The 23,756-nt window shown below is 39.0% G+C and overlaps 1 protein-coding gene across 7 annotated transcripts in view; it reads left to right on the forward strand.

Annotated features, from left to right (window-relative positions):
* The window catches only part of RAPGEF6 (Rap guanine nucleotide exchange factor 6), a 139,988-nt gene that overhangs the window by 76,358 nt on the left and 39,874 nt on the right, over positions 1 to 23,756 (forward strand). For 4 of the 7 annotated variants that reach the window (XM_077924521.1, XM_077924517.1, XM_077924519.1 and 1 more), the window contains 12 exons: positions 1,161 to 1,292; positions 7,443 to 7,623; positions 9,239 to 9,375; positions 10,154 to 10,312; positions 10,752 to 10,904; positions 11,125 to 11,289; positions 12,985 to 13,092; positions 13,659 to 13,862; positions 14,391 to 14,499; positions 17,333 to 17,576; positions 21,266 to 21,423; positions 22,866 to 22,880. In XM_077924521.1, coding sequence (XP_077780647.1) covers positions 1,161 to 1,292; positions 7,443 to 7,623; positions 9,239 to 9,375; positions 10,154 to 10,312; positions 10,752 to 10,904; positions 11,125 to 11,289; positions 12,985 to 13,092; positions 13,659 to 13,862; positions 14,391 to 14,499; positions 17,333 to 17,576; positions 21,266 to 21,423; positions 22,866 to 22,880 — 1,765 coding nt within the window. The remainder of the gene's footprint in view (positions 1 to 1,160; positions 1,293 to 7,442; positions 7,624 to 9,238; positions 9,376 to 10,153; positions 10,313 to 10,751; positions 10,905 to 11,124; positions 11,290 to 12,984; positions 13,093 to 13,658; positions 13,863 to 14,390; positions 14,500 to 17,332; positions 17,577 to 21,265; positions 21,424 to 22,865; positions 22,881 to 23,756) is intronic. The other 3 variants (XM_077924518.1, XM_077924523.1, XM_077924520.1) reach the window with 1 other exon arrangement.

Raw genomic sequence — 23,756 nt, forward strand, 5'->3', positions numbered from 1 at the left:
TGATTTTCTCTTTTAAAAAAGAAATACAGTTTTAAGTAGGTTGTTTTGAAATGTGCTAAAATTGAGTTAACTCAAGGTGTGCTTTAAATCTTTCCACTGAAGAGTCTCTTCTTTCTATTTTTAGGAACAGTATTACAACATTTGGAGCACAGGCTCAAATGAACACAATGTCTTAATAGCTGTCATTCTGCTTCTGAACTAAATATTTTATTATTGTAATTAAATACAGATAATCATTTCAGGTAGTCGTTCCTCCCTTATATTTATTGTGTTAACACTTTTGTATTATGCCAAACACACTGTACTAATAATTGTTGCATAATGTGATAGCAACAGATGTTTGCAGAATGCATTTGCAAAGAAGCATGTGGCAGCAGAGGCTATTGAAGTATTATTGTTTCCCAGCACTGGAAAATGGAGATGCTTAGGTTAGAATGTGGAACCACTTGCATACAAAACATTTATTATTATTCGATCCAATTTATGAAACACTTCCCATAAAACATCTTAAAGCAATTTCACAGTAAAAACATAACCAATGAAAACAATTCCATTGTATAAAAGCAATTAAGCAATTTCATATGTAAAATTCATTTCCTATTCAATACAGGTATAGCCTAGGATATTGATCTCCTTTTGAAAGGCTTCGTTTTTAAAAAGGAAGGTCTTTAATTGGCACCAAAAAGGCAATAGAGACTGTGCCTGTTTGATGTATAACCGGAACGAGTTTCAAAGGTTAGGCGCCACCACACTGAAGATCAGATCTCTATATATTATAGAACAGATCTCTTGATCTGCAGGAAACCCTCATCTGTAGAAAGCAGTGACCAATTGGGTACGTAGAGGGTAGGATGCTCTTTTAGCCTTTGTGGTCCCAAGAGGTGTAGGACTTTGTACACCAGAACCAACACCTTGAACTTAGCAAATTGGCAGCCAGTGCAATTTTTACACGCACAAGTTTTCACTGTAAGTTGTTTTCCTAAACTCAATGAGGCTTAATCTGTAGTTGGTAACTGACAATATTTCAACCAAATAAAAAATAAAACCAACGTATATTGCATTTTCTCAGTCAGCATTAAATTATATCTAGTTAAACATAGCATGAATTGCTTGAAATTGAAAGCCTATTTAACTTCCCTTACATTGCACTTTGCTTCCAGCTTCCTGCAGACCTGACCAAGATGCATCTCACAGATGGTCAACATCCACAGGTGACACATGTCCCTTCAAGTCAGTCTGGTTGCAGCATTGCTAGTGATTCTGGGAGTAGCAGTTTATCTGACATCTACCAAGTAAGTCCAAAATTTGTTTTAACATTCTCTTTTCATAAAAAGAGGGAGGACCTAAATGGTTGAATCCCTGTATGCTAGCAGAAGCATAAGATTGCTATCATATACTTTTAAAGTTTGACAGCACAATGAACAAAATACAGTGGTACCTCAGGTTAAGTACTTAATTTGTTCCGGAGGTCCGTACTAAACCTGAAACTGTTCTTAACCTGAAGCACCACTTTAGCTAATGGGGCCTCCTGCTGCTGCTGTGCCTCCGTAGCACAATTTCTGTTCTCATCCTGAAGCAAAGTTCTTAACCCGAGGTAATATTTCTGGGTTAGTAGAGTCTGTAACTGAAGCGTATGTAACCTGAAGCGTATGTAACCCGAGGTACCACTGTAATATGTTGGGTTCAGTAAGACCAGAGGAATATTAAGTTTTGATTTGGAAGATAATGATGTTATTTGTTTCAAGTTAAAATCTTACTGAAATAATAATAAAATCAGTGTTTGTGATAATAGGTAGTTATTCAAGTGATACCTGGCTATTGTAACCAATGGAGGTTTCCCCCCCATGATGCCTAAAGAAGCAATGTATCAACTGAGATTTAGGATGCAATCAGAGGTGTTTTGGTGTCCTGAGTCCCAAGCCACTGAACAATCACTAGGCTCAGCAGCAACTGAAAAGGAGGGCAGTGCTCTTAATGATATGTGTGTGTGTTGAAGTCAAGTTTGGCTTAATTAATTAATTAATTATTGTCAACTGTTTGACAATAATAGATTGGGTAAAAGCTGGGTTGCTTCCAACATTAGGCCTATTCAGAGTAGACTCCCTGGAATAAATTAATATGGGTAACTTAAATGATCTAGGTTCAATTCTTCTACACTAACTTTGTTGGATACAACCCTTTATATTTTACATTAGTCTCATTAAATGTGCATATAGAGCTGTTTGCGAAATAGGAAGGAAACAGTGCTTAAACAATATAAATAGACGTAAGTATGTGTTTCTAGTTTGATGTAGGCACACTTTGTATCATTGGGTTATTGAGAGTTTTTTATACAGAGCTTCAGGCTTCTGCATTGCTAGGGGAACAAATGACATGAACCCTGCTAAACTCTTCAGCCTCCTTTTCTTCTTCTTCCGGTTGGCCGGGGGGGCGTGGCTTTTGGCTATTTGAACCCATGTGTTTTTATTCAACTTAGGGGGGGAGGCCTTGAGGGTCTTGACACGCAACTTAAGGCTGCCTTATAATGAAACTTGTGTCTCACTAAAGAGCTTGTAGTACAAAAAAAAAAGAAGATTTGGATCAAAATTCCTATGACTACAGGGAAGATTATTTGAATTCAAGAATCAGACAACAATATATAGTAGGACAGCTATATCTCAGTGGTAGAGCAATTGCTTTGTATGACAAAAGCCCCATATTCAACCTGCCGCATCTCCAAGTTCACCTGGAAAACATCCCTGTTTTAAACCCTGGAAAGGTTTAAAACAGTGCTGAGACAGTGCTGAGCTGGATAGACTAGCGGTTTTACTCTTTGTAAGGCAGATTCCTATTTTCCTGTATCTGTTCCTGCTTAATTCTTCTGTGGATTCAGACAACTGCTTAAAAGTGAACTATGTGGTGGCTCCAAATATATAGAAAGCCAGGCATCTATACCTTACGGCCATGCAGTAAGCCCAGAATAATTAGTCTCCTGCCTGGACCATCAGCTTCTAGACATTCATGGTGAGAAAGACTGTAGAAGAGTCTATGTATGTGAGCTTTAAAAAAAAAGACAAAAGGGAAAAAAAAAAGATTGCACAGCTGGGTTAAACATGTCAGATTCATGCATTTCTAAGTCATGGAATAGCTTGGGATATGTCCTGGAATATTTCCAGCCCCATGTTTCAGGCCCCATTCATGTAGTGGTGGATAGAAAATGACCAGAGTTTCCTACCAGAGTTTTCACAAGGCCAGCTGATGAGCAACAAATTGCCTTCCATTTGTGTTTCTCCTGAGGCCTTTTGGATGTGCTGTATTATTATTATTTTTATATAATAAAGTAGTTGTCAAAGTTAAGAGGCCTGATTAAGGCTGAAGTCCTATGCATACTTATCTAGCAGCAAGTCTACTATAATTGGTTGGATTTAAACAAGCATAGAACTAGGTGGTAAGGCAATATCCAGCAGATCACGATTCTTTCATAAATTACAGGGTAATTTCTCTATTAGTCTGAACACAATCCAGCCAAGGTTTAAGGAAAAGTGGTGGGCAGGAAAAGCAATAGATGTGGGAAAGATATGTTATTCCTCCTTGCTACTTCTTGCTCCTAATCACTTGTTCCTGTTTGGTTCTTGTTACGCACATGTGCATTTAACATTTAGCTCCACCCTTCTTCCAAATTAATATTGTGGAGTAAGTCACACAACTTCTTTGATATATGCTGGATTCTATAAAAAGCAACTTAATTATTTCACTTCTGTTTAGTCTGTATCTAAATACATCTTGGAGGTTATATTCATCATTGATCCACTATAGGTTAATAATTAATGTTCCCTAAAGTACATTAAGTGACAGTGGATGACCTTGGCATAATTGATATGCTTTAATTGTTTTGTCGTCATCTACTACTTCTACTGTAGATTTTTCTTAAGCAGTGCACAATGATAGACTGAGTTTTAAAAAGTAATGTTAAATGAGGCTTATTCCATCCAAAGGTACATAAAATCAATTAACAGAGTGTTTCAGAATATCAAGAAGTCCATCTGCAGTCTCTAAAGATTGTGTGCTAACATTCCAAAGTCTACATATGCAGGATGCATATATTCACATCGATTATTATAACTTTTATCTGATATCCTTGATAATGTATGTATTGAAGCTGACACTTTATGTAATCTCTGTGTGGTTGGGGGATCAGCTGTTAAAGTAGTGGTTCTGTCACCTTACATGAGCTGCTGTTAAGGCTGACTGTGAAAGAAGTCCGTGAATGTAACCACATATCTCTCTTTTGAATAGATCCAGGACCTCAGTTTTAAAGTCCAAGGTGTAACATCTCTTGGGTCTATGATTTACTTACAGATGTGAAAAAACTGACCTATGCGCTGCTTCCTTGAACTGAATGTGGCACAGAGTGAATGTTTTTACATACACAATAAATTATGTGTAGGGTTGAGATCTTTTACAAATGTTAATTTGACAGCATAATCCTTGCAGCAAACATTTTAAATAAATATTATCAGTACTGTTTCAGAAAACGTTCTTACTTTCTTAGCTCATAATCAGTGTGTCTTCCTTCTATTTCATATTTACAACAGCAGAATTGGAATGTTTTTATTGCTTTCCATCTGCTGTATAGGTTGATAATCATGTAACTGAATCTCTTTCTGTTGTCATGTAGTAAGCACATTTGTTTCCATATTTATTTGCCCTCTTTAAATTGCTTAGGGCATTTGCCCTATAACCATATGTTAACAAAATTGATCTGCAACTGGATTTCATCATAGCTAATGGAACAAATACAGTATTTGTTCTGTCCATGCTGATCACTGCAGCTACTGCTTTGTGTGAATTTGAGACTCTGATCCTTTGATCATTTTTTCTGCATCAAAATTATCTATCATGAAATTACTAGACGAAAATATGTAAGTTTCGTGGAACACTGAAAGAGGATGTGGTGTAAATAGGTGTAAATAGATTCCTTTGTGTATCTTCTCCCACAGATATTAAAATAAATATTGTACTTGGGACTCCAAGTGATCTCTCAGTTGCCTCCATCTTCTTTGGTTCAATACTACTAATGCTCTAAGACTGGATCCCTGAATATCCATTTATATTTTCTGAATGTTTCTTCTTTCCCTGAAGAAGAGACTATTCCTTTAATATATAGATCAGGGATGGGGAATTAGATCCAGCTGTACAGTTGAATCCAGAAGTAGCCAACCTGCTGTAGACCACTTTGACAGGTGGGCGGAGGGCACCTTTCAATCACCAGAGAACATATAACATCAGATTACTTAAACTTTAAACTATATCTGTAAGAAATTTGAAGTTCAGTGTGCTTAGTCAGCAGCTTTTGAAAGTGGTCAGATACACATGAGAGCAAACAGGAGCTCCCAAGGGTATTTTGTTCTATCACTCCTGAAAGTGGTGTGGCAGGGTAATATTCCTTTGCAGTTGTGGCTTGAATTCAGCACAGTTTGAAATGATGTCTTTACCTGTCTTGTTCCTGATGTCATATGATGGACTGGTGGGCATGGCTTGGAATAAGCAGCCAAGTGGGCCAAATGGGGGAGCCTAATGGGGCCAAATTGGAGAAGACCTCTTTGTTCAAGAGGTTAATAAACTACCTAAGTAATTAAAATAAATTCTGTGGGTCTTATTCATTGTGGGTCTGCTAGAAGCCAGTATAAGAAATTATCACTAGCATAACACAACTTCCTCCCTCTCTTCCCCCTACCCAGTGTTTCCCTGCACCATCCCCAAATCTGCTTTGGAGAGTCAGGACATCATGCAGAGGAGAGGGCTGATGGTTTCCTTGGGCAAGCAGAAATATTTGTGCTGACAGAGCTATCTCTGCAGATACATTGAATACAGCTTTTAACTAATTAGGCCCATGGGCCAGAAGTTCGCTACAACTGATCTAGATATACAGAAATCATGAGTTGAGTTCCTTCTCCCAGAAATGTTGACTGTCCTTCACGAAGGCCATGCTTGGCAGTGAACTAAACCCTTTCCCCCACGCAACCCACATGGTTTGTTCATCTAGACCTTGAGTAGCTCCCCGCACCTTCAGTGGATGAGCATGCTGAAAATTGGCCAACCTCCTGAGGGCTGCATATTGGTGATGGCTGTGGTCAAAGTGGCAAACACATGTTTTGCTGTGTAAACATACATACATACATACTCTCCAGAACACACATACAGACCCTCACACGCACTATACATTCTGACAGATGCAGAAACAGACACTGAGAAACACCAAAAATGCAAGTTCATATTCAGCAGTGCTCTCTCACTGTGTGTGTGTCTCCATGGAGTTGGAAAAAGCCCTCTTCTTACCCTACCAATCCACTCTTCTTCTTCTGGTGTGGTGCCATCAGAAGGAGGTCCTTTTCTTGAGGCTTTTTGCAAGACCATCTTGCAATAGTTCCAGAGGGAAAATAGAGGCTTTTCCAAAGTAAGAAGAGATGCCAAGTTTTGAAGAGGGGCTAGTGGGCTGACAGAGACCTTATTCAGATGATCTTTAATGTTACCTGAATTTACCTTTCAACTTTTGGTTGCTTTTACTGTTTCTGATTTAGTGTTCCATAAGTTAAATTGTATCTTTATTACAATATTATTTTAAAAATACAAGCTATAAACGGTGATTCTGCTTGACAAAACCATTTGTCAAAAGAAATGCTGCTGCATCGTATAAAGTGCTAGATTGTACAAATGCTAAATCTTTCTATTTTTAAACTGCCACTTGACCTTACTTGCCAGGAGTTTTCTATATATGTTAGCCATATAGGAATCAAATGAGCTGCTGCTTTGATAGACTGTTGAGAGTCTCTTGAAGGGCTGAGTTTTATGTTCCCCACATATTCAAAGAAACTCTGAACCTTTTAGAGAACAAGCTGGATCTGCTGAGGTTAGCTGACCTTGCCTAGCTTGAGTTTAAATTTACCGGCATCATATGACATGGCCTAGTTGCAGATAATAAATGCTTAAATCATTCTGTTTAAATGTACAGTCACTCTTTTAGCCATCTTAACAATTTTTCCCTTTAGGATATAATATTATTGTTTATGTCAAATTGGTTATAGGGCAGAACTTGTCAGTTTTGTTCTGACTTACTTTCTGCTGCAGACAGCACCAGCTTTATGGTCCTGAAAATCTGTTAATTTCTGTGTTTGTTATTGATGGAATTTAACATTTGGATTTCACAAATACCTATGCAAGTGGAATATTCTAGTCCTGCTCTACTGATTATCACCAATACCATTCCCCCCCAAAATCACAAGGGTCCATTAGTGACGAGTATAACTTGTTTGCCCACAGGGCAGCTGGAGGCTATCCACAGAGCTCTTCCAGGCTGTTCATTTGGCTGGTAGTTGATATTACCAGAACAAAGTGGATTTGTGTCAAAATTTATGTGCTTAATTTTCAGCAACTTAAAGAACTTGCATTGATTTTATGTACAGGCTACCGAAAGTGAGATGGGAGATGTAGATCTAACTGGTCTCCCAGAAGCACCAGTTGATTCTGAAGACGATGAAGAAGAAGATGAAGACATTGACAGAACTTCAGATCCACTGCTGGGGAGAGATGTTGTACGGGAATGCCTTGAAAAGGAACCTGCTGACAAAACAGATGATGACATTGGTGAGACGTAAAAAGAAAGAAAGTACTTCTACATAGTTTCAACAGATTATCCCTAATAATCTAGTAATTTGAAAGTTAATGACAAACTGATATAGTAGCGTATTTTACAGACACATGCCAATCCTTATGTAGCCAAAGTGGCACCATTGACATATATGAGAGAGATAGTAGCAGGCTTGGGAGAACCCTAAGGTTTGCAGAGGTACATTTCAAAACAAAACAAAAGAATAACCCCCTCCCACAAAAGAGCCCTAGCCGTTTTGGTTGACATTTGGAGAGGGAGAGAATGGAACTGAGAATCCTTGAAGAGAGCGTGTCTGTCTGGCTAAAACTCTGAACTGAAGCAGTTCACAATGCAACATTTTGTTGCAGGTCTCACTTACCGTATTTTTCGCCTGATAGGACGCACCGGCCCATAGGACGCACCTAGTGTTTTTTTTTGGGGGGGGGGAATAAAGGGGGAAAAAATTATTCTCCCCCCCACGTGCGGGGCTGGGGCGGGGGAAGCCCGAGCTTCCCCTGACCCCAGCCCCCAGAACAGGCTGCTATCCACAAGCCGTGGGAGAGCTGCGCGAAGTTGCGCAGCTCTCCCACGGCTAGCGGAGCGCTCCGCGAAGCCCGAAGCTTGGGGAGTGCTGAGCTCAGCGCGCCCCAAGCTTCTGGGTGCCGGCAAGCTCTCTGCTAGCCGTGGGAGAGCTGCCTGACTTCGCGCGGCTCTCCCACGGCTAGCGGAGCGCTGCACGAAGCCCGAAGCTTGGGGCGTGCTGAGCTCAGCGCGCCCCAAGCTTCTGGGTGCAGGCAAGCTCTCCGCTAGCTGTCGGAGAGCTGCGTCTCCCACGGCTAGTGGATAGCTTCCTGAAGCCTGGAGAGCGAGAGGGGTCGGTGTGCACCGACCCCCCTCGCTCTCCAGGCTTCAGCGAAAGCCTGCATTTGCCCCATAGGACGCACACACATTTCCCCTTCATATTTGGAGGGGGAAAAGTGCGTCCTATAGGAAGAAAAATACGGTATCTATTTACACACATTCCCTTTGTCTTTATCTATAGCTAACCTCATATATTGCATAAAATATATAGATTGTGTGTGAATGTATAGGCAGGGGAAGCAACCACCCACTAAATGTTATCAATTCCTATGCATATAGGACCCAAACATCTTGCTGCACTTCCAAGTGTGCAGATTGGGCCATTCTAACACTGGACTGGTATTTCTTACTTTCCTCCTTGTGTACTATTAACATGGGGTTGGATCCAAATAACTATGAGTAATAGAACAATAGTTGTTGGCATAGTTTTGCAAAGTCTTTCAGAAGAGTTTGCATAATGCTAAAATAGCTCTATAGCAGTTCTCATGCTTCTGCTTTCATAATATGTTTCACTTTTTCTCATTCAAAAGTCCCATTTTTTAGTAGAAGATGCCTTTGCATGCTGAAGGTCCTCTTTGATTCCAACTCATTGTAACCACTCTTATTAACTAACATAAACTGATGAGTGACACAAATACAGATTGAAATCCATTTTTGATATATTAAATACTACCAACCTGCATGGTAGTGAAACCTAAGTAAATGTTGCCTTGCTTTGTTTCTAACATATATTTATTTTTGTTCTTATAGAACAATTACTGGAATTCATGCACCAGCTTCCAGCATTTGCAAACATGACTATGTCTGTAAGGAGAGAACTCTGCTCAGTGATGATATTTGAAGTTGTAGAACAAGCAGGAGCCATCATTCTTAATGATGGGCAAGAAGTAAGTACTGAATAATGCATGCCATGATCATGTTGCTATGTGATCATCAAACACCTATAATATATATTTTTTACCATGGAGATAAGGGTGAAATGTTTTCAGTTTTACAGCATATGTAGCAGTGCATAACTCCCCAGTGTCACTGCATATTATCAAAAGCTCCAAAAACATTTCACAGGGGTTTTTTATGACCTACTGCTAGCTTATTTCAAATGTCAAACCATGTTTCTATCCCTTAGATATAGGCCTGGTTTGTACATCATGGTAACGCAAACTATGGCTTAGTGAAACTTTGCAAACGTGGGCTCCCAGAGAGGTGATTGCAGCTGTTTTGTTCCTCCCTGGACTTTTTTATTCCTGGATCACAATTATTTGGATCTGGGCTCATGGTTAAGTTTTCTTCTCACTGGCCATGAGTTTGTAACTAAGATGTGCCATGCGAACCAAGCCATAGTTTCTCAAATGCACCTGATGAATGTTTTGAACTCAAGCAACAATACCACATCCTGAATCTTGCATTAGAATGACAATCCTAATTAAGGATTTCTGTCCGAATATCTCATTCATCTCTGTGTTTCTTCCTGATCTGGTCATGGAAGATGGGTACCGGTTGTTAACATTACTACTAAATTAATCATTTTTATTGTTACCCCAATGGTTATATTGCTGTTGCAGAGGCATACATACTAAGCATCCAGTGAGCCTTCTGTTTAGCTTATTGTTGATACAGTTGGATGCTTAAGATAATTGAAATGCTTTTATTGGGTTTTCTTTCTAGCTTGATTCTTGGTATGTTATTTTAAATGGCACTGTGGAAATCAGCCATCGAGATGGGAAAACGGAAAGTCTCTGTATGGGAAATAGTTTTGGAATTACTCCCTCTCTGGAAAAGCAATATATGAATGGTGTAGTTCGGACCAAAGTAGATGACTGCCAGGTAAGATAACTTCATAGTAAAACATTCTTCCATTTTCTCATTAAAAATTCTATTTAATTAATCATCCCAGAAATAAAATAGTGCAATTTTGGCAAAAGGTAACCACTTACAGCTTTCTTGCTCACAGCATAGGTTATTCAGCAAACAAGAACTACTGCTTTCCCTACTTATATATCAAAGTCTGCCGAAACGGGCTCAGGACAATTTTACTTTTTGAATTCAAGTTCTCATCTAGACTTCTTATCTATATGTATCAGTTGTAGTAATCTCTGAAGGTATTACAAAAATAAATAAATTATGAGGTTGAACAAGATGGAAACAGATTGATTTCTAATTACATTTTGTAATTATGTTATATGTGTCTAGGCTTGACTGATGCATTTAAAAAAACCCAAAAGTGTTTGCTTGTGTATTTATACCCCTCTGTTATTTTGGATAGTTTGTATGTATAGCCCAGCAGGATTATTGGAGAATTCTGAACCATGTTGAAAAAAATACACACAAGGTTGAAGAAGAAGGAGAAATTGTTATGGTGAAAGAGCACAGAGAGCTGGACCGCAGTGGAACCAGGAAAGGACACATTGTCATTAAGGTGATCAAAAACATAACCTTACAAAGAAGTTGATTTATTATATAGCATTTTTCAGTTTCATAACAAAGTGATCTTGTTTCTCATCTTCATAGAAGTTCTCTTGTTATGCAGTCAAATGGCTATATATTGTGGAAATAATATATGGCTGGGTGGTGATATTACAAAATGGTATGTTGTTTTTGTGGAATTATTTTATTAACTGTCATCTCTTGTTTTTAAGGCAACACCTGAACGCCTGATTACACATTTAATAGAAGAACATTCTATTGTGGATCCAACATACATTGAAGACTTTCTCTTAACATACAGAACATTTTTGGCAAGCCCCCTGGAAGTTGGGGATAAACTGTTGGAATGGTTTCAAGTAGACAGTCTCCGGGACAAGGTTAGTTTCTAGATGAGAGAGAACCAAACCCTGATTGGTAATTTTCTTGTACTGGAAGATAGGTCAGTGGCCTATCCAGGCCAGCACCAAGTTCTCACAGTGGCCAACTGGATGCTTGTGTGTAGCCCACACAACTGGCATTCAGATGCAGAACATAGCTCTTACGGCTAGTATCCATTGATAGACTCCTCCTCCTCCTTGAATTTGTCCAGTCCTCTTTAAAGCCCCCAAGTTGGTGGTTATTACTGCCTCACCCCCGTGGGGGTGAGTTCCATATTTTAACTATGTTCAATACCCTGAATCTTTCAACATTCAGGTTCAGGTGTTATGGCAGAGGGAGAAAAGCTTCTCTATCCACTTTCTTCATGCTGTGCATGATTTTATAAACATCTATTGTATTACCTCTTGCTTGCCTTTTTTTCTATTTTAAGAAGTCCCAAATGCTGTAACCATAAGGGAGCTGCCCCATCTCCTTGATCATTTTGGTTAACTATTTCTGAACTTTCCGCCCTAACTGTACAATATCCTTTTTGAGGTGAGGCAGCCAGAACTGTACCTAATATTCCAAATGTGGTCTCAACAAAGATTTGTGTAATGGCATTGTGACATTGACAGTTTTATTTTTGGTTCCTTTCCTAAGGATCCATGTCATAGAATTTGCCGTCTTCACAGCTGCCTCACAGTGGGTCACTCTTCTTTATGAAGTCTTATCTGAACTTCTTGGTGTGGTGACTTACAGTACTGTGAAACACAGAGAACTTAGAAATCATCTGAAAGATAATGTATTCACTATATAAAAATTGTAGTAATAATAAAGCATGTACAATGTTTTAAATTCGGAGAATGCTGAGAACAGGCAATATTCCTAAATATTTTTGGGCTTGCAGTTGGTAGAAGTTTCTATTGCCTAATAAAAGTCTCTGCCATCATATACCAGACCTGGGGGATGGGGAAAACATGCGAGAAATAAACTCATTTATGATTCAGATATTTATGCTGTATTTTGAACTTTTATTCTTGCTTCATATTTATGCCTAGGTATTTCAATTCACACCCATGAACCAGTCACTGTTTTCAGCTAAGAGATATCCCAAGTAAAATGATTATCACTAAAAAAAAATATAGTCATAATTAGTATGACCTCAGAAGTTGTGTATCATTATACGTTTACACATATAAAGGCATTGCCCTCAGAACAGGAAGTAACATTTTATGCGGTTAGAGAACTTGGATAGATCTCTTTGAAAAACATTTTTGTTTTAAACTGACAAGGTATCTGATAGACTGCCAGTTGTGCAGTAATTTTATAGCCCAATTGGCTACTTTGTCAAAAAAATGAAGATGGAAATTCTAGCTTTATTAGTGTAAGTTTCATAGAAGCAGCCGTTGCAAATGACAAATATTTTGCAAGGGCAGCAACTTTGAAATATTGATTCATAAGAAAACCATGGAAGAGAGATAGTACTCCAGGTGTTGAGTTGTAGGCCTGTTCTCTATGGTAACAAAGATAGTCATATTATTTTTTAAAAAAATGTATAAAAGCATAGACAAATTGGCTCATAGTGTGGAAAGGTATATAGTTGGTACAAAAGCTACTTGACTGGTTGTTAGTGTCAAAACTATATTAAGAATAGCAACCTAATTTCCTCTTACAAACGAAACTTGTATTAACTTCACATATGTACTTGTTTTTAGGTTACCCGAGTTGTACTATTGTGGGTGAACAACCATTTTAATGATTTTGAGGGAGATCCAGCCATGACACGTTTTTTGGAAGAATTTGAAAAAAACTTGGAAAATGCGGTAGGAACCTAAATAAATTGAGTTTTGTGCTGCATCATGCATTTTTAAAAGCAGCTCTTACTATAGCAAAAACATTTGTAGAAGGTTTTTTATATTTATTTATTTATTAGATTTTTATTGATACAGCAAGAAAAGAAAAAAGTGTAAACACAAATACCGAATTACACAAACAAACAATAAAACATAAATTGGTCTTAACACTAAAGACCCAACCTCCCATCTATTCCTTATTTCAATTTCCTATTACTTATTGCCAATACACACTTTTATCATAATTTAGCTTTTTCTTAATATATCTTAATTCTTATATCTACATTGCAACTATTACTGAAGTTCCTCAAATGCTGCAACCATTTTTAGAAGGTTTTAACTGAGCACTGCAAATTTCTTTCAAAGGGCTTTTTATTATAGACATAATACAGGTAATGCTGTTTCATGGCACAGTTATGGCAAATAATGGGTTGGTGTGATTAGGTGGTGAGGTAGTTCTGTGTAATTTTACCATTACATGATTTGGTGTCACCTAATTCTAGATGGGAGATATTCATGTCTTTTACAATTTACAGAAAATGAAGGGGCACCTCAGATTACTAAACATCGCCTGTGCAGCCAAGGCAAAATGGAGACAAATCACATTGCAGAAGCCTTCTAGAGACTCCCCACTTTTCTTCAGCCTCCTTGGAGGAAGTGAAAAATGTTTTGGTATTTTTGTGGAGACAGTAGAACCAGGAAGCAAAGCAGCAGAAGCTGGGCTTAAACGCGGTGATCAGGTAAAGTAAAACCCGGTGTTTCATTTACAATCATATATCTGCTTTGGTTAAGTGAAGTATATTCAACCAAAGAAATTGACTTCAGATATTTGTTGTGTTGGGCTGGTTTAGAGATCTCGGCTAAAACCACACTTTTCATACCACATCCCTCTCATGTTCCTTGGTTTGTTTAATGATGGTTTGACCTGTTTTCTAAATTAATAGTTTTGCCTCCATAACGTGATGAGAAATTTATATTGTGAAAAAACAAATTATTCTCAGGATTGGTTATGGTAGTCAAATGGAAATGTAACATTTGAAAGTGAGAGACAAACATATGTAAACAGTCTAAGCAGGAGAGCAATTCTTTCTGCCATGATGTTTTGTAAAAATGCTGCTTTTGTAACTTCTGAGGCATTAAATAAGGCTGGTTTCAAAACATATTTTTAGAACTGAGCTGAATTTCAAAAAAAGTGGATTAAGATTCCATGTTGGTAATACTCCATCTTTCTTTATAACAAAATTCTCTTTTCCTGCATTATTTTAAAGGTAATGGAAGTAAATGGCCAAAACTTTGAGAATATTACATTTGCAAAAGCCACTGAAATCTTGAGAAACAATACTCATCTTTCCATCACTGTAAAAACAAATATTTTTGGTGAGTACCGTTGTATAAGCCATATAAATGATATCGCTTAGAGACATTGGCCAAAGAACTACTTTGAAAGTTTTCGTGAGTTCATGAGGTTTTTGAAAGTTATTTCCTTTAAAATCTAAGAACTGCATGCATACACACCCATTACATTCCCAAGCTGCTTTTGAAGCTCCCACCCACCCAGTTTTAAATTTCTTTTATACACCAAAGGGATGGTGGAGGAAGGTGCTGGTTAAGAAATACAGTAAGCCTGCCACTTACATGCATTTAACTTGTGTGCATCCAGTAGGCGTGTGGCAAAAAAAGAAGGAAAGGAAAGGAAAGGAAAGGAAAGAAAAGAAAAGAAAAGAAAAGGGGGGCAGAGCTCTGCAAAAAACAGCTTTAGCAGCCCCATTTGCCATTGAAACTAATGTGCTTTGGCTGTACTCAATTTTGGCTTTATGTGCAACCCCCACAACATAACTCTTGCATAAATTGCAGGCTTACTGTATGCTCAAATCACTCTTGGTGCACAGGACTAGTTACAGTTTTAGGACACTGTCCTTATCTTAAAGGTCTATACAAAATCCTGAATTTTGTCTACTGTAGCACTTCAAAAGTGATGACCTACATCTAGAAGTGACAGGCCATACAGTAAAGCTTCACATTTTAGTCCAACAGAAAATTTCCTAAGGGTGTTTGAACTTCTCTCTATAGGTGGTAACTATTACTTCCGCTTCTTTTGGACCTGATTCTCCCTTCTCTCCCCTTCTATTTTGTCACAATCTTTATCCAAGTACAGTGGTACCTCAGGTTAAGAACTTAATTCGTTCTGGAGGTCCATTCTTAACCTGAAACTGTTCTTAACCTGAGGTACCACTTTAGCTAATGGGGCCTCCCGCTGCTGCCGTGCCGCCAGCATGCGATTTCTATTCTCATCCTGAGGTAAAGTTCTTAACCCGAGGTACTATTTCTGGGTTAGCGGAGTCTGTAACCTGAAGCGTATGTAGCCCGAGGTACCACTGTATGCTTTTCATATGTTTGATATCAACATAGAAGTCAAAATGTGTCACGTGTGCAAGCCACCTTCAAGGGAAAAAATTGTAATAGCGAAATATAGTTGACGTGATCATTGTGTCCTTCCTGCCCCCTCTGTTGCAGCCTTTGGAAAGCCTACTCCTGTAAGTTAGGGTATCCTTCGCAGTAGCATGGGATATGGTGTTGGAAATTGCTCTCGGAAGGACTAATCAGTGAAATATTGACACCCCCTGAATGAGTAGAAACCATAGTGAGATGAGATATATGAGATGTTTCTACAAAATGAATTGGTCTAAGTTTATTTTTTCAATTGTGCAGCTATGTAGATAGACAGATCCATCTATTGATGGATTCCAAGTTTCTTTTGTCGGCTTCAAGGTGCTTGCCTTGTTTGTTGCTTATGAAAATTCATGAATGTCTGCTGAAGTCCTTGGCAGGAGTTTTATTTGCTGATTTAATGGATTTGTGTTTAACTCTTTCCCCCATATTCCATATTATCCAAAGCACCACCCAGACCCTACTGCTATATTTTAATCTCTTATTCAAATCTACACATATGTCATATAGCACAACTTGATTTTACATAGCTTGAGCTGTCCAAGAAGCAAAAACGTGAACGATCAGTACTTAATTGCTTGTAGCATTTGCAGCAGGGAAAAAACATTTGAACTATAAATTATATGGTAAATGTAGTCTTAACTCTGCAACCTCAGATGCACAATAGAGGGAGCCTCTTAGATAGGTTAAGCCACATCTTTCATATTACTGTAGTCTGCTCTTACTCTGGTTTTCACACTAAAATAATTTTTAGGAGATAATGGCTGGGATCCAAGGGATCTTTTGCATCACATTCTTGCACACTCTTTGAAACATCATCCCTGAAGGTTGAGGATATTTTAGAGCCGCATTCTGTGAGGTGCAATAGACTGCAAATCAGAATGGAAAGTTCAGCCTTTGCTTTTTTCTCAAACCTCTTTGGATCCTGGCCAGTATTTGATTACTAGTTATAAGTGATATATTTGAAGAAAGATATTGGATTAGGGCTGTATTGAAAAGTCTTTTAGGATAAAATGTTGTTGTCATGTATGAGAATTCATTGTGAAAACTATGTTGAAGCAACCAAAACCAGCAACAAACCTTGCTACTTAAGTCGGGGGAATAGACAAGGAAGGGTGAAGAGCAGAGGAACTAAGGTCAGGTTCTGTCTAAATATGATAGGCTGCCTTAGTGGTCAACAGAATTACAAACCAGGTTTACCTGGGGATATTTGCTCTTCTTCAGATTGGCCTAGATTTTAGCATGGCACCACATGCAGCCTGGCTCCCAGGTGGTTCAGCTTAGAGATGGCTATTCATTGATTTGTTATACATCATACATACCTCAAACTGACATTGACCAATCTACATCTAAAAGCTTCGTCTAAAACACATTTTCCTTTTCTTTTGACTTTTCTCCACCTTTTCTCCACTTCATTTTTCTACTAAAATAATATTTCTCTATTGAAAATTTATGTTGTCAATAAAACAACTTTAAAAACAAAACAAAAAACTGACTTTGACCCATACCAAAGCTTCTATAGAGTTTTGAATCCTAATGTTCTGTTTCATTTTTGTGCATCTTAAGCTGTGCTCTCTCAAGGTAATATATATGCTTTAGGGTTTTGGCCATTTGCTGCAGGTTTGGATCCTTAAAAGCAAAATTATGATAAAATGGAACACATTTTTAAATGTTCCTTTTTAGGATTTAGCATAATCCTAATAATAAAAAATAATAATACTGGGTGAATGAATGTGTAACATTTTGACTTTCTTTTCTACAGTGTTCAAAGAGCTGCTTAGCAGGATAGGGCAGGAGAAGAATGGAGTTCCTCATATTCCAAAAATTGCAGAAAAGAAGAATAATCGCTATTCCATCCCAGATATTCCTGGAGATGTGGAACAGATGTTTCCACGCGAGAAAGGAAACAAGAAAATAAAAGCAAACACTGTGTCTGGTGGAAGAAACAGAATAAAGAAAATTTTAGACAAGACGCGATTCAGCATCTTACCTCCGAAATTGTTCAGGTATGATAAAATACTTTCTCATAAACTAGGATTTTTCTACAACCCTTTCTATAACTAGACAAGAAAAGACTATATTTCCTTCTTTCAGTTTCCTTCCTTTAAAGCTGCAGGCTGTGACAATCCCTCTCTTTTCCTTGCGGTGCACTAGGGAAGGCAAGTGGTATATGCCTTGATCTATGCTGCCTAATCCAAAGCTCCACAACTAAAAGTCTTTTCTGTTCATTTCAGCACCAAAGGCACTTCGACACAAGGGCTGTTTCCTTCTCTGTGCCCTATTCCTAGGCTAAGTTTTTGAGTACATCCCAATAGCCTTTTGCGGGAAGGCTCTTCCACTATTAGTGAATGGAGAATATCTGTTGGTTGGATTTGAGTATATTTATAATTTAAAAACTGCCCCAGAGCTTCCAGTTCCTTCTCACTCTCTGATTTCAAGCCACTCTCCTTTATGAAAAGCAAAAGCAAAGTAAAGTAAAGGTAAAGGTAAAGGTAAAGGTACCCCTGCCCGTACGGGCCAGTCTTGACAGACTCTAGGGTTGTGCGCCCATCTCACTCAAGAGGCCGGGGGCCAGCGCTGTCTGCAGACACTTCCGGGTCACGTGGCCAGCGTGACGAAGCTGCTCTGGCGAGCCAGCACCAGCGCAGCACACGGAAACGCTGTTTACCTTCCTGCTAGAAAGCTATTTATCTACTTGCACTTTGACGTGCTTTTGAACTGCTAGGTTGGCAGGCGCTGGGACCGAGCAACGGGAGCACACCCTGCCGCGGGGATTCGAACCGCCGACCTTTTGATCGGCAAGTCCTAGGCTCTGAGGCTTTTACCCACAGCGCCACCCGCGTCCCCAAAAAGCAAAGTAGTCATTGCTTATTTCTCTCTTGTTGTTTAATCTCCCTTTATTTGCATACAGTCTTTTTTTTTTTTTTTTGCTAACTATAAATTGTATAAATTTGCACATATGCAAATTTGGGGGCGCGGGCTCCCACGGCTTGCGGAGATCTGCGCGAAGCCTGGAGAGCTAGAGGGGTCGGTGTGCACCAACCCCTCTCGCTCTCCAGGCTTCAGCGAAAGCCTGCATTCGCCCCATAGGACACACACACATTTCCCCTTCATTTTTGGAGGGGAAAAAGTGCGTCCTAAGGGGCAAAAAATACGGTATGTCCATTATTTGGCCTCTTTGGCTGTGCCTCCAAGGGGTGTGTCCACAGCAAATCAAACCTAGTGTTTCTTCATCTAAAGTGACCAACGGCTTAGTCAGCTAACCTGTCCTCTAGCACACCCAGGAATAGTTGGAGTTTAGATTGCTAGACATGTTGAAATCCCACTAACAATAATATTAAGAAGATTGCTGATTTGTGAACTAGATTGTGCATCCCTTCATCATTCTCCCTTTTCTCTTTTTTGTCTAGGACAATTCCCAACCATTACTTGCATTATTCCTTGTTATTTTTTGTTAGTATCTGGAACATTTTGTAAACCAAGTTAAATAAGCATTCTGTGTTTCAGAAGAAGTAGTCTATTACTAGAGAGTCAGATAGAGCTTCTAGAGAAAGTTCCATCAGTTACAGACAGTGCTGAGACCTACAGTTTTTCTCACAGCAGTCATTCTCTATAGCTTTTTGCACATCAGTCTGTGAATAGCTACTCTCTGTGGCTTGGTGTTTCTTGACCTCAGTTATTTCCATTGCTCTATTAATGGATTGTGACTGACAGAATAATAATAATAATAAAACCACAGGCAGAAATAGGATGAACGACTCACTTGTCCCTACTGGAAACATACTTTTATTACCTGGTAGCACAACCCATGTATTGACCTTGGTTTTGGCACCTTTTTGAATCAAAAAAAGTAAGTCTAAAACCACAGTTGTATTATTGTGAAGTTTAATTATGAGATAGTTTTCTCTCTTGTGCCTCTGTGTAGTCACACATATGGGAATATGCATATACTTCCCCTTATGCATAGCCATGTTGACTTTTGTTATGGTCTTTCAGTTTTTATTTATTTAATCAATTTAGTCAATATATGTCACATTCTTCCTCCCAAAGGAGCCCAAGTCACCAAACACATTACTTACAATATCATTAAAAACATCTTAGCTGAAACTGGACCTTTCAGAATTTGATTACTGGGACTAAACTCTGCTGAACACAACTTATCTTTTACTTTTGTACTCACTGCTCTCATGTTGCTACTGTTACCGTGTTGTTATTATGGTTCATTGTTTTTTAATTTACAAAAACTAAAGATAAAATTTAAAAATAATGAAAATAATAATGAGGGGGACAGATGCACCTCATCAGAGAGGGCATTCTGCAAATGGGTGGAAACCACTGCGGAGGACTTGTCATGGGTCACTGCCAACTGGGCAGTCCCCAATGGCAGCACCAACAAAGTCTCACCTGCTGATGGTACAGTCTGAGGTGGGTGATATAGGAGAAGATGCTCTTTTAGGAACCTGGGTTCTAATCCACTTAGGGTTTTGTATGCTAATACTTATACATTGAATTAGGCCCAGTAGCTCACTGGCAAGCCAGCAGCTTCAGGACTCAAGACCTATGGTCCCATCAGGCTGCCCCACTTACCAGCTTAGCAATTTCATTCTGTACTAGTTGCAGCCTCTGAACCATTATTATTATTATTATCTTCAAGGATAGCCCCATATATATCACATTATAGTAGCACAGAAGGCAGATCATGGACAACTATATCAATCCCAGGATGGTCATAGCTGATAAATCAGCCTAAACTCAGCATAAGCAATCCTAACCAAAGAAACAACTTGAGACTCTAGTGAGATCTCTAACGAGTCCAGAAGTATTCCCAGGTTATGAACCTGGTTTGAGAGTGCAGTCCCTCTCAGAACAGGCCTTGCATCTTTTTCAAAGACACAGGAACCACTCACTCACAGCACATCCATCTTATCAGGATTCAGCCTCAGTTTATTGTTCCCCATTCAGTCCATCACTAAGGAAGACTAAAGTAAGCCAGTCTCTCAGCAGAACTGGTGGAATAGGCGCCATATTGCAAAATTCTGACATTCACTCTGAAGTCTATTGATTCTCCAGAGCCTTGTGAAGGCAGTGAAGAACTTACGAGAGAATCTGTCCTCCGTCAGTGAATTTCCTTATTATGGAAATGAGCCAAATAGAACACAGTGGGCCAAAAGGCACCCTCCCCTTTTACAAGGAGTTCCTTGTGAGATGAGAGGACTTCAGATATTATTCTCTTCCTGAAAAAGCAAAACAGGAGGCCAGTAAAGGACAGACCAAGGCCTTGAAGCTCATCAGTCTGCATAGGAGAAACACAAACCAACAGTATAGCCATCTTCTTGACCTTCATGAGGTAATATGCATCAGATAATCAGATGCTGCAGAGAAAGAGAAGTGTTAGCAGGCTAGAAGGGGCACTAGTACAAGTGTTGTAACTGCTTCCAAGATACAGAACCTTCTGCATTAGCACTCTTAAATCTATGGATGTGCAGTGCATACTCTGAAAGGAGGTTTCGGTAAGCAGTTCAGTTTTACCTTGAGCCTTTGACACAGCAGCCTGTAAACAACAAGAGCAGGTTATTATTTAAGATCTCATGCTTCCATTGTTAGTGAAAATTATACCTTGTTTTGCTTCATTTGTGTAGAATAACTATGCTTTTGTTTCATTTAAACACTGACACCTTCTAAAACTTCCTTGCAGTGATGGTAGTGTAAGCCAGTCACAGGACGACAGCATTGTGGGGACAAGGCAATGCAGACACAGTTTGGCAATTATGCCTATTCCTGGCACACTCTCGTCCAGCAGTCCTGATCTCTTGCAGCCTACAACCAGCATGTTGGATTTTTCTAACCCTTCAGGTAAAAAGACCCTCAGTTGTTATTCACTACGTTTCCCACCATGTTTTTGTAAATCAGCATTGACAATCCAATACGTGGTTGGCTACTTATGGAGGCAAGTTAAATGCAGTTGCCAGAATTTGTGACTCTGATGCACACCTCAGGAGCTGCTGGGTTAGTATTTTGGAGCCAGCCTTCTGAAAGCTGTGTTGCTGCTGCTTCTTACCAGTATGGGTTGGGGTGGAACAGCAGTAAGGGCAGGGCAGCAGGGAGGGTTCTGTGGGTGCACAAAATCCAGCATTCCCATCTAAACACCTACGTAGCCCCAACCTCATCACTACCCTGCCCCTCCTCTACACTGTTCCTGTAAGCAGCAGAAGCAATGCCACTGTCGGGACGATGGCTCCACCACACAGCCCTGCTATGCCATCCTGACACATCTATACAATTTGGGTTTGCCAGATTATTCTAGATACGTGTCTAGCAGTGTTAAAAGAATAAACGAAAAGAACAAAGAAGAAAACAATAGGTTTCTATATTCACAGAGGCCTCCTGTGCTCATTAGTGCTTTACACAGTACAGATTTGTTTCTAATGGGGCAAGTTAATGCATTTATCATCATGCTTTCATAGCTACTACATTTTTAGCCATATACCGTTTGAAGTGTTTAAAGAAAATGGAAGACTACACCCCCAAACCTTTTATGCTGCCAGCAAGTATATCATCCCAGAGATACCTTTTCTGACACAAATGAGCCACCAAATTTGCCTTTTGTAAAAGTCCACAAACTGGATTATAGGAGTGCTTCCCAAAAGTTTTGTCCTGCCTTCAACTACCAGGGGGAGATGTTGCCCAGCCTGATGACCTTGTAGTGCCAGTGGGAAACCGCTCTTCAGATAGGTACCAATAGTAATTTCTATCAGTGGAGAAATACCAGCTGGATTCCACCTACCAAAGTTAATTAATTGGCAGTGTGCATATCCAGACGCTATTGACCCATGATCATTGCTGACCTAAACACCTCTTCGTTCCTTACTGTGTCAATCTCTTTACAAAACTTAGTGTGCGTCTTCTACTGTCACATCTTTTCACTGCAGTAATCTAAATCACACCTAGGCCTCTTAGAAACAAAACAAGAAAAGCTTTCCTTTGTTTTTATACCCAGATCACATTTTTAGCTTAATTATGCACTCTGACAACACATTGTGGCATAACTTTATGTTTATGTAACAGTTTATGTAGCAACTTCTGTTTACACTTGAAGAGATTTCTTTTCAATTATGTTAGCTGTGATTAGCTAATATTTCTCAGATGTAACAAGGAATCAGATTATTGGTATACAGTTTTTAATAAGAGGAAAATCAAAGTAACTTGTTTTCATATCCACACATATACAGTGTGTGACTAATGATGTCAGTGTAAAGTCTGGATCCTGACTTTCCCTCCTTCTTTTTATCCTGCAGCGGTTGGTTTTTACTGTAAGTATTCCAATCACTGGCAACCTGATGATTTTATAATGTGTTATTTTTTAAAAAAATGTATTTTTGAAATTCTACTTTAAATAGTAACATTTTTTAAACAGTCAAAGTGGTGAAGCCATTTTTCAGAAGTATAGCTGAACCTGTTTTGTTTCAGTGTCTATAATCCTTCAGTGTCTAATCTTTCAACATATGTGTGAGTCAGACTATGTAATAATTCTTTGATCGCTGTGCAAGTATTAGCTTGCAACATACTCTAAGTTATTGCTCCTTTGAGGGTTAGAGATGGCTGACTTTTGTTCCTAAAGTTTCTCATAAATATAATGGCACTTTCCTATAAAATACCTACCTTGTCATGACAGTCAGGTTTTGAGAAATGCATCTATGCAGGACAGAGATTAATTCAGTGGAGTACCAAAAGTACATGAAGTACGTGGCCTACATGGAGGTGCAAAAATTGTGCGGAGGAAGGGTGACTGTTGCAGATTTTTTGAAAATAGTTCTCCATGCCTGTCCATGCTATCTTTGCTGTTAGGATTGATAGAAATAACTCCATTAGAGCCATTGTGACTTAGTGGTAAGATTGCCGGACTAGGACCGAGGAGACCCAAAATTACACCTTCTAAGGTATCTTTGGAATGAAGAAGGTGTAGCAGTTATACTCCTGTTCTTCAGCCTTGGTGTTTTGTTTTGTTGTTTTGGAGGGGGGCAGTTGCAAAAGGTTACAGGACTTGCTATCTTATAGTTTTAGGTAGTTTTAGGGTGGTGAAAGTACAATTATAGCACAATCCTATACATGCCTTCTTGGATGTAAATACTACTGAGTTCAAATCATTAGAATGATTCAGAAATGCTGCTTTTGTTGAACACTTCAAA

The sequence above is a fragment of the Podarcis muralis genome, chromosome 2 (assembly GCF_964188315.1).
Source record: "Podarcis muralis chromosome 2, rPodMur119.hap1.1, whole genome shotgun sequence".
Classification (NCBI taxonomy): Eukaryota; Metazoa; Chordata; class Lepidosauria; order Squamata; family Lacertidae; genus Podarcis; species Podarcis muralis.